The following is an 11,605-nucleotide window of genomic DNA, read 5'->3' as shown; positions in this document are numbered from 1 at the left end:
TAAACAAAGAAATCTGGCTAGTGAAAGAGGTAATTTTACCTTGGGATAATGGTTCCCCGTTTAACCCACAAATCTCAATTTCCGATGCCAAGGGTACTAAGGGAACAGAGTGTTTCAGGGCGAATTGGCGGTCCATAAAAACCCCGTCGGCCCCACTGTCCACAAAGGCCTCAGTCTTGACAGTTTGACCGAGGATCTTCAAGGTCACCGGAATGATAAAAGTCTTCTTGGGAAATTCTGACTTCTGGCCTGACAGGATATTTCCCATCACCCTCAGGCCCTGAAGTTTTTCGGCTTTTCTGGGCATGATACTACCACATGACCTTTATTCCCACAGTACAAACACAACCCCTGCTGTCTCCTCCGCGTCTTCTCACGCGAGGAGAGGCGGGTAGCCCCAATCTGCATAGGCTCCTCGGAAAATTCCTCAGAGTCTGAGGTTCCCTTGGGAAGGAAGGAAATCTCAGTCTCCCTTTCAAGCCTACGCTCTCTCAGCCGTCTATCCACCCGGATGGATAACTGCATGAGCTGATCCAAGCTATCAGGCAAGGGATATTGTACCAGTTGGTCCTTTATCTGGTTAGAAAGACCTCTTCGGTACTGGTGTCTCAGGGCTGGGTCATTCCACTGGGTATCATGGGCCAACCTCCGAAACTCCGTACAGTAAACCTCAACTGGCCTTCGCCCTTGCTTAAGGATCGAAATCTGAGCCTCGGCTGAGGCCGTCTTGTCAGGGTCATCATACAACATGCCCAGTGCCGTAAAAAAAGCATCAACACTTTTAAGCGACGGACAGTCAGGCTGCAACCCATATGCCCAGACCTGTGGGTCTCCTTGTAGCAAGGAAATCACTATGCCCACCCGCTGAATCTCCGACCCAGAAGACTGAGGCCTAAGCCGGAAGTATAGCTTGCAGCTCTCCTTGAAACAAAAGAACTGCGAGCGATCTCCAGAAAAACGATCCGGGAGATTTACTTTCGGCTCCTTAACCCCTGCAGGTGCTGCTGCTGCGGGAGCTCCGCCAGCAGCCTGGGAGGTGTGCATTTTAATGGACAAATCATTAAATTGTCGAGTCAGGACCTGCACCTGATCGACCACCTGTTGCAACGTATTTTGAGGGGTATGCTCCATATTCCCACAAAATTTCAACAGGAGTATTAGGCTGCTGAATATGTTATGCACACCAGTGCCTGCAGGAAAGTACTGGTGTCAGAACTGTTATGCACTCCAGTGCCTGCAGGAATGTACTGGTGTTTGAACTGTTATGCAAAACAAATGGACTCACAGACAGACTGGGGAATATGACATAACGTACACAGAAGGTGATAGGGTAACAAAATACACACAAAGTGAACAGAGAAGCCCAGAGGCTAAGGAACTGGGTATCTCCCTTGTATTAGAAATGCTCAGATGGGAAAAGCAAGATGTTGTGTTTTAATACGTAGAGAACCCGAAATGCTGTTGCTAAGGGCAACAGCAAAACCCTAAAGGGTTACCAACGGGTGTGGCAGTAAACTCCTTGGTCAGAGATGGAATGATAGACACAAGGAGAGTCTCCACAATCCTAATTCTCACTTGCAGTGCACAGGTTCAGCTTACTGCCACTAAACTGACCCCTGACACCTAGCACAGTGAGACAGGATTAGACAGGCAAGTCTTAGAATACAGCCGCAAACTTGCTAAGTTCACAGAGTAGTAACAGAACCCCAGCAAGCTAAACGACTGACTCCAGTCTTACTGCTAGGTCTGGATTGGCAGAGTGTAATACCAAATCCCCAGGCCTATTTGCAGTAAGCAACAAACAAATACAAAGCTACACAGTACTGGTTAACTTTCAGGAACTGACTAACCAACAAAGATTCAGCAGCATCTGCTTACCCTGAGAAGAGGCCTTATAAAGCAGGTGCTGTCCACGCCCCACTCAGACCTCACAGACTGTGAGCACAAAAACCAGCACCGGATCCCCTGCCGTGCACAGAACCTATAACCACTGCACAGCAAAAGACCCGAACCGGAGTATCAGCTGCACTCAGGTTACTCCGCTAGCACTTGTCTCCCGGTTGCCATGACGACGTGGCAGCACAGGGCAGGAGACCCTAACAGCTTGTTAAAGCACAGGAAAAATATCTGTGTGTTCAGAGATATCACAAATCCCCATAGAGAGTCCAAGTGTGTCCATGGTTGAGATGTCTAGGCCTGACCTTCCCAAGACTGTTTGGGAAGAGGAGGCCCCTACCATCATTTGCACGCCCACTGAAAGTGCTGGGAGGAGCACCGCCAGACCAGTTGCTGATTATGAGATTGAGGATGTCACTGTAGAAGTACACCAAGATGAGGAGTATATTGGTGTAGCTGGCACTGAGGAGGAAGTTGACAGTGAGGATTCTGATAGTGATGCGGTTTGTTTGAATAAGGCACCAGTGGAGACAGCTGTTGGCCATGGAATTAAAAAGCTCATTGTCATGCCTAGGCAAAATACCAATAAATCCACCTCTACAGTGTGGAATGATTTCTCTGTGTATGTTTGAGGATGTAATCACTGTAGGGGTGAGGAATTGGAGGATGAGGACGACATCTTGCCTCTGTAGAGCCAGTTTGTGCAAGGAGAAATTAATTGCTTTTTTTGTGGGGGCCCAAACAAACCAATCATTTCAGCCACAATCGTGTGGCAGACCCTGTCGCTGAAATGATTGGCTTGCATGTCCTGTTTATACCACATAAGGATAGGTGGGTGGGAGGGCCCAAGGACAATTCCATTTTGCATGTCTTTTCTTTGTCTGTCATATAATTCATGGGGTGCTGCCCTATATGGTGTGCTGCCCCTCTGCCCTATCAGTCCAGGGGTGCTGCCCCACTGTCGTTTAAGTCCAGGGATGCTGCTGCCTGTCTGATGTGCTGTGTAATTCTCCAAGGGTGCTGCCTATGCTGTATAAGTCCAGGGGTGTTGCCTATCTGCTGTATAAGTCCAGGGGTGCTGCCTATCTGCTGTATAAATCCAGAGGTGCTGCCGTATAATTCCAGGGGTGCTGCTGTACTTGATCCTAGGTTTAAAATAAAGCCTAGAGCAGAATATGAAACAAGCTTCAACATCACAACCAGATTTGTGAAAACATATACTGTAGCCACAAAGGTGTAAATGGAAATTCCAAGTTTGACAAAGTGTTTTCGAATACAGTGGGGAGAGACCACATTTGTGGCCAAAGTCAGTCAGACTCAGAAGAGACAGAATCATAATCCAGCAGAACATGACATGGCAACATCTCCTACTTCATCTTTTCTGGCAACTGCCAAAGAAAACTAGATTTTCCAAACACATCTATAGTATGTCTATATGTCTGGCATATAATTCCAGGGGTGCCCTGTCATAACCCGCTCATCTCTAGTAGATACATCTTCTAGTGTGCACTGTATACCCAGCATTAGAGAGAGGTTCTTCTCAATTATTTCATGTTAGGGACTCAAATGAATGGCTGCAATTAGTCAACCTTTATTTTGATTTATTAATGTTCCACATTTTGAGATTATTTACAAGATGTGCATTTGTTGTACAGGGTTCTTTTCCTTTATTTTGTAAATGTTTTCTCCTTAATAATTGTACAGTGTAAGCAGGGGTGCAGCGAGGGTGGCTGACCAATCCCCCTCGCTCTATCTGCTATACCATGGGCCGCTGTACAGGCAGCCACAGAGCAGGAAGAGGAGAAATGGGGGAGGGGGGGGGGGGGGCGGACACTAAATTGGACTCAGAGGCTAGGTATGGTACAGTGCAGGCCAGAGGTGACAGCAGGAGACACTGACAGCCAGCACATGCAGGATCTCTGCCGCCCTCTTAATATGTCTCACTGTCTGCTTGCAGCTGTGTAGCAGAGTATTTTCTGTCCTGCAACACCACTCTCTGCCCCAGCTACTGCAGCACCTCTCTTTAACCCAGCTGCTGCAGCACCTCTTTCTGCCTCAGCTGCTGCAGCACCTCTCTCTGCACCAGCTGCTGTAGTACCTATTTCTGCCTTGGCTGCTGCAGCACCTCTCTCTGCCTCGGCTGTTGCAGCACAGGAGCATGAAAATTACATGAAGGAAGTCTGGGAGTGAGATTTTTTTCCTATGTCATTTTGCAATACAGGAACTTTTTTTGATGTAGTAGGTCAGTCTAGGGAGACATTAAGGAAATCATAGATGCCACAATTATGAGAAAAGATGAGGACAAAAGTGTGAACTCTCAAGTGAGAAGATAAAGAGTTCCACTGAGTAAGAATGGAAGAGAGGGAAATTAATTTAGAAGAAGCATAATCCGTAGGTTTTACTATGAGCATATTAAAGTTACCCAGGTTAATGTATGGGAGGTCCAAACAGAGAAAGTGGGAAAGCCAGGTGCCAAAATGATCACGGTGGAGGAGGGATGAAGGGGATGGTAGATGGCAACAAACAATAGGTGGACAGGGTGGAAGAGATGGATAGAGTACACTTGAAAAGAGGAGAAGAAAAGAAAAGCTCAGATGGAATAACATGATAAATGCACCGATGTGAGAAAAACATATCCAGGTGGGGTCAGTGAAGGGTCAAATTGAGTGAAAGTAAAGAGAGTGGGGATTAAATATAGACTACAACAAGTAGAAGAGATGGTGTAGAGGTTAACAGGGCCACATCAGTGAGGAACAATGGGAAAAGGATGAGAGGGACAAACTGGTGGGGGAATTGGAAGGAGGATAGGGTTAGGTCTAGGAGGAGACAGGGAGAAGTGGACGGGAGGAAGGGATGAGATAAAGTGGACGAAGCAGACAAGAACCAGCAATTGGACAGGAGGGGAGGGAGGGGAGTGAAGATGCAGAGATGTGACTAGAGGTGGGAAGGTGAGAAGGATGGTAATAATGGAGAAAGATGTCAGAAAGAGAAATGTATGAGAGATCATGGTTGTGGGTTAACCAAGGTGGGTGTCATATTCATAGAGATAGGTGGGGCAATATAGGTGATGAAGCAGTGATAGTGAGCAGCTATGGGATCTGAGGTTGCAGCCTAAAACTCCCAAATGGGAAAGTAGCTTAATATAAAAATTATGAGGTTCTTATTTACTCTATACAGAAGGATATTTTGTAAGGAAATGTATCATGATTTTCCTTGTAATGTATAGTTACATTAGTGTTATGTCATTCTGTATATTAGCAAGACAACAGGTTATAAGACCAGTAATCCATATCACACACAAGATAAGATGGAAGTAATTAAACCTAATACATCAAAGTAGTCATGTGAAACTGTCTTCCAAGTTACTGAACCATGTCCTTCCTCCTGGGACCCACTTAGTACCTAGTCACAGCGTCAACTACATATAAAGCTAACATTTCCATTACAGTAATATAAATGGTGCATTATGCACTTCCAATTACAATATAAAGATCAATGATGTAAAACTCTATGGGGAGACTTACTGTGCGGCTATAAATATTTGTGTCAAAGATAAAGCAACATAACTGATGACTGGTACTGCAATGCCTGATATTTCTCTGTGAGTATACATTTAATGGGGCATGCCTGTTTTAAATTATTTCATGTTTGAAGTTTATTCAAATTTTAATAACATCCGAACATTGATTTTTCATAAATAGTCTATACAGTACTTTTAACTGTATACTTAAATTTGTGTCGCACTTTACATATACTGTAATTTATATTGGTATAATTTTTAGTTTTTTTCCTTTTTTTATTTATTTTTTACTTTGTGTCCATTGATAGTGTGTAAAGGACAAAACTATCTGGTGTCAGTGTTTGTGCTCGTCTTAAAAACTTTTTTGTGGTGTTGTATATTGTAATTCTCTGCTTCACATGGAGTGCCCTTCATTAGTTCAGCTGGCTCATTAAATACTGTACTCTTGCTTTGTATCTCCTTAACCTTTTATGACATCTTGTCCATTTTAAATGGACATTAATAAAATAATTATAATATAAATATAAATAATAATAAAACAATTTACTTAAATAATATTAACATTTAATAATAATTGAATAATTAAATAATAATAAAATTATAATTTAGGTCCTCATTCATCTACTTTACCAGTGTCCTCACTGGGATACACTGGAAACATGCAAGGGGTCATGAAGGGTTAAATTGTGCTGATGAAAATAATGAAATGCAAATAAATAATAGGGTTGGATATGATAAAAATGAAAAGTATAAATAGAATAAAAAAATTTAAGAAATTAAATAGAATAAATAAATTACTTCAAATCCAGAAGTAACTATTGCTATCATCAGGAAAACAGATTTTGAAGGTAGTAAAGGAAACTACACTCAGTATATATATATATATATATATATATATATATATATATATATATTTTTTTTATGCAACCCACAAGCTTTCCAAAACCATGATGTGATATGCTGTGATGTGACTTCTGGTCATAAAACCTTGGTAAAATTAACAAATGGGAATAACAAATGGGGTATTTATTGTGAGCAGAGATTGGAGGAATTGCTTTGTGTGAAATGTTGAAAATAATTGTTAATACAGCAGTATATATTGTATATATTTATATAGCATATTTTGATTTGTGTTTTGAAAATAATAATAATAATAATAATAATAAGAAGAAGAAGAAGAAGAAGAAGAAGAAAAATATTTATTTTGTTGTTTGTGCTTGACTTTTTCTAATTTAAAATAAAATGTAATCAAGTCATATACTGTACAAAAAAAAACTATACCCTTAATAAGAAGGTAACACATTTATGCATTTTTAAAATGTTATTTACATTTTTAGTTTGTTTGAAGCACTGTTGTTATTATATCATCTTTGACATTTTTATAGCCACCAAACTTTTCAGATGTGTTGAACTATATAAAAAAGAGAAAATGCAGATGCACACTCTAAATACTAAGAACACTATCAGTCAAATAATTATAACAAACTCTGCATTTAACTTGGAGTAAAATTGAGGTTCTTAGCATAATTTTTGGCCAAAAAATATAGGCCCACCTACCACGGACAAGTGACCTCATCAGGTGGGTCCCTAACATTCCTAAGGTTTAAGTATAGAGCACGGAATCCCCTGGGCCAGCACTATGGTGGCCAATCCCGGGATCGGCGGGATCCCAGGATTTAGGGCCAAAAATGGCTGGGATTCAATCCCGGGATTGGAAGCTCCAATCCCAGGGATTAAGGGATCAGCATTGAGCATCCACAGGCCACATACCTAAAAGCCAATACCTGGTATACTGGGAATCCCGGGATTAGCCATTTTTCAATCCCGATACCCAAGATTGAAAAAATGGCCCAGGATTGGCTTCCCTAGCCAGCACAACACAACCACCTCAAGACATCACACTAGTGAGAAGTGTCAGTTTAAGTTTGAAAAGGTGTTACATTAATAAGAAGTAGCAGCTCTGAACTAAAAGTGTTACATACTGTAGGTGAGAAGTAGTAATTAGGGTTTTAAAAAGTGTTACATTTACTGAAAAGCAGTTTAGGTACTAAAAAGTGTTCAATTAGGTGTTACAATAATGATGCCCTGAAGCAGCCTGGCCACACCAGCCTGACCCCACACCCCCAAACTTATTTCTAATACTGACATATCGTATACATTTATGGACAAAAATTATGATAAGAAACTCAATTTTACTCAAAAAATTATAGCGTTTATTATAGCTGTTCTGATTGCCAGTGTTCTTAGAGTTTAGAGCAGTGGTTCTTAAACTGTGTGCCGTGGCACCCTGGGGTGCTTCAGGACACTTGCAGGGGTGCCTTGGATTGGTGGTCCAGGACCACTTTAAATTATTTATGGACAATGTAATAGGCAAAACCAGTGCTGATAGCTTCCAATCATAAGATATGTGACAACAAGAGGCAAATCCTGTCCCTCACAACAAAACTGATACAAAGGGTGACATATAAACACAATTTACTTAATGTAATATTTCTTTCTAAATTTCTCAATAAGAAGCTTTTGGTCTAGGGGTGCCATGAAAAGGATTCTGATACTCTATAGTGCCGTTATTCAAAAAGTTTGGGAACCACTGATTTAGATTGTGCATCGGCATGTTCTCTTTTTTTCTGTGTGGCACTACAAATCTCAGCATGATTGCACCTCTTATTATGTTTACAATTAGGGTGTGCAGTCTATCCCCCTCCTATTGTGTACATCTGTGTCACTTGAAGGCAGAGACTCTTTCAGCTTGGAAAAGTACCCTTCCCACCTGCCCTTGGTTGTTTTTTAAATGAGTGTAGCGTCCCTGTATTTACAGACTAAATATTGGCATAGGCAATACTATTCATTAATGTAACACTTTTTATAAACCTAATTACTCACCAATTTCTCACCTATAGTATTTCTCACCTATAGTATGTAACACCTTTAGTTCTGAGCTGCTACCTCTTATTAATGTAACACCTTTTCACACTTACACTGCCACTTCTCACTAGTGTGATGTCTTGGGGTGGTTGGGATGTGCTGGCCTGAGGGCTTTCATGCTCTGGACTTCAACCTTAGGAATGTTAGGGACCCACCTGATGAGATCACCTGGCCATGGTAGGTGGGCCCATATGTTTTGGCCAACAAATATGCAAAGAACCTCAATTTTACTCCATGTAAAATTGCAGTTATAATTGCTCTGATTGACAGTGTTCTTAGTCTTTAGAGTGTGCACCTGCATTTTTTTATTTTCTTTCTGTGTGGCACTACAAGTCTCAGCATGGTAGCACCTCTTATTATGTTTATCATTAGGGGTGCAGTCAAGCCCCCCCCCCTCCTAAATGAACTATATTAACCCTCATATTTGTGCTATATATATATATATATATATATATATATATATATTCAGTATGTATGTGTTTTTGCTAGTTGTCTAACCTATGGATAAGGCTCAAGATGCAAACACTTCAAATGAGCAACGCAAATACCTAGGCCCCACCAGCAATTATCACTGTTATCACTGGCGTGGATCGCCCTGTGGAAAAGCAAGGGTGGTGGGGGTAAAAGCACCCTACAGTGTATCGCCCTCATTCTGGCCCATTTAGCCATTTGCACCCATAGAAGTAACTGTCTGGCAATTTGTGTGATCAATTAACTTTAAAAGAGGGAAGTCCACTGATGTCCCCTCTGGTGATCACATTTGATCACCAGAAAATGACACCCAACCAATGGCGGCTCCAGAGCTGGGGCTGCAGTACAGTCCAAAATTCAAATACTGGAGGTACACCAACTGCCACCCCGAACACTGCCAAACATCGCTGTCCGGGACTCCCTGGCAGTTGGTGCGGTTCCCGCATTTGAATCTTGGGCTATTCTGCAGCTCCACCTCTGGAGCCGCCACTGCACCCAACACTATAGAAAACACGCTGAGGTCACTCTCACCCATAGCTGGTGGGTTGTCACGGGGTGTATGGATTCTGGCAGGAAAGTATGTCTACCATCCGACCTATCCCACTATATGTAACCTTGACTGATCACTGATACACTCCGTTTCCACACTCATCCCTTCCCTCAACCTTTTATTATTATCTGCCCACTAGTAGCATCCCCAGGTCTATCCTTCTGACACTTCTCCTTGGGATTCCTAGGGGTTTATAGAAATGGAGAAGTTACACATAGCAACCAATCAGATTCTACTTATCATTTATCTAGCACCTTCTACAGGACAATATCTAGAATCTGATTGGTTGATATGGGCAACAGCTCCATTTCTAAAAATGTGCAGTTTAGTAAATATCGCCCCTATAGTCTATTTTGTGGAGATATTATTGTGTGTGTGTGTGTGTGTGTGTGTGTGTGTGTGTGTGTGTGTGTGTGTGTGTACTTGCTGTCAGGATGCCGGCTGTCAGTATTTCAGGGTCAACATTCAGACGGGTGTTGGGAACCCGACAGCCAGCATCTTACCCGCATCCCTTTTCTACAACCTAATTTTTTTTACTTATTGTCTTATGTTGCATTAACCCATAAAACCCCCATGTCTGGAAGACCCTAATGGACTTGGATGAACCTAATTACATGCATTACTGGGTTTATTTCTGAAGCATCTTGCTGTAATCCCGGAGCTTCTGATCACGTTTCTGTCTGATTTTTTAAAGCTGAATGCTGTTACTGGCCGTGTCTTGCTAGTAAAAGCATTGCCCATTTAAATATTGGGCATAAACATGATCAGAAGTGCTGGGATTTACAACCTGACGCTTTGTAAGTAAACCTCTATATAACCATAATCTGGGTGTAAGTTCTCTGTTTCTCTGCATGATTTTCTTGTTTCTTCTTTTCAAGACTAAACATTTCCAGGAAAGTTGTCAGGAGTCAGTCTCCAATGGTGGACCCCATTCCTGTGCCCTGGAATACTACTCAGCTGTCTTTCCACAATGAAAGAATCGATCAGATAACCCGGACAGTTCTCGTCATCTTGACCATCTTGATGACCATCTTCCTCTACTTCAGGCCTGGCCAACCTGTGGCTCTCCAGCTGTTGTGAAACTACACATCCCAGCTTGCTCTACCACAGTTTTAGCATTCCCTAATAGCAAAACTGTGGCAAAGCATGCTGGGAATTGTAGTTTTACAACAGCTGGAGAGCCACAGGTTGGCCAGGCCTGCTCTACTTCATCACCGTTCTCCTGAACGTCTTCTTTAGCTCCCCTCAAATGCGGGAAAATGCCCGGTATGTCCTCTTCGCTCATATGCTCATCAATGATGCCTTCTACCTTGCCATGGGGATGTTTATTTTACTTTCTGCCATATACTATGTATATCTCCCACTGCCCATTTGTTGCATCATGCTCAGCCTGGCGGCATCTTCATTTCGGGTGACTCCATATAACCTTGCCGTCATGTCTTTGGAACGTTACATAGCGATATGCTTCCCCCTGAGACACTTAGAGTTTTGTACAGCAGGGCGAGCTAAATCAGCTGTGTTCATAGTGTGGGTTGTTGGATTTGCCCCAAGTATTGCGGATATATGCGTCATCGCCTACTATGGTGATAAAACAGTATTTTCTTTCCATGTGTTGTGTAACCTTTCTATGCTCAAGATTAGTCCAATACAGAATATAATTAGGTCTTTCATCCATATTTTCAGTTTCACCATGGTGGCAATAATAATTCTACTTACATACATTAAAGTGATGCTGGTAGCCAGAAAGTTTGGTCCAGGTGGGTCTTCTGCATTTAGAGCTGGTAAAACAGTGTTGCTTCATGCAGTCCAGCTCATGTTATGCATGGTATCATTCATCTCCTCTCTAGCAGAGACTTACATCTCCAATTACATAAAGTATACGCTGCTATCCAACTTCATCATCTTCACCTGCTTGCCCAGGTTCCTCAGCCCAGTCATTTATGGGATAAGGGATGAAGCATTTAGCAAATATATCAGAAGATTGTACTAAAATCTAAAGAGTTTGTCTTATGATAGAACATGTGCTAATGGTCTAATGAAGATGTTTAATATTCCAAAGTTCTGCATGGAAATATCTTTTAAACTACTGTAGAACAATTAAGCCTTCAACATAACTTGTCCTTTATATAGTAGTAATCTCTATGGCCCAGCATATTACAACTGAAGGCATCAGAGATGTGATAATGGCCCTAACTTTGTGGAGTTTGTATATTCTCCCCGTACTTGCGTGGGTTTCCTCTGGG

The 11,605-nt window shown here is 42.0% G+C and overlaps 1 protein-coding gene across 1 annotated transcript; it reads left to right on the top strand.

Annotated features, from left to right (window-relative positions):
• The first annotated feature begins 2,186 nt into the window (after positions 1-2,186).
• On the top strand, positions 2,187-11,352 carry LOC134989643 (odorant receptor 131-2-like). The gene is made up of 3 exons (XM_063950618.1): positions 2,187-2,338; positions 10,241-10,438; positions 10,536-11,352. Exons 1-3 carry the CDS (start codon positions 2,187-2,189, stop codon positions 11,350-11,352), a joined length of 1,167 nt encoding a protein of 388 aa, XP_063806688.1.
• Positions 11,353-11,605: the final 253 nt, after the last annotated feature.

Source organism: Pseudophryne corroboree, chromosome 2 (genome assembly GCF_028390025.1).
Source record: "Pseudophryne corroboree isolate aPseCor3 chromosome 2, aPseCor3.hap2, whole genome shotgun sequence".
NCBI lineage: Eukaryota > Metazoa > Chordata > Amphibia > Anura > Myobatrachidae > Pseudophryne > Pseudophryne corroboree.
Note: the sequence above shows the minus strand (reverse complement) of the source record. Positions and strands in the feature narration are given on the sequence as shown.

Bases quoted from the DNA above. Each gene is read 5' to 3' on its own strand.
- LOC134989643 (XM_063950618.1), top strand. From the start codon at position 2,187: ATGTCTAGGCCTGACCTTCCCAAGACTGTTTGGGAAGAGGAGGCCCCT. The intron at 2,339-10,240 runs GTATATTGGTGT...CTTCTTTTCAAG, and splicing joins GAAGTACACCAAGATGAGGA to ACTAAACATTTCCAGGAAAG. The intron at 10,439-10,535 runs GTGAAACTACAC...GTTTTACAACAG, and splicing joins CCTGTGGCTCTCCAGCTGTT to CTGGAGAGCCACAGGTTGGC.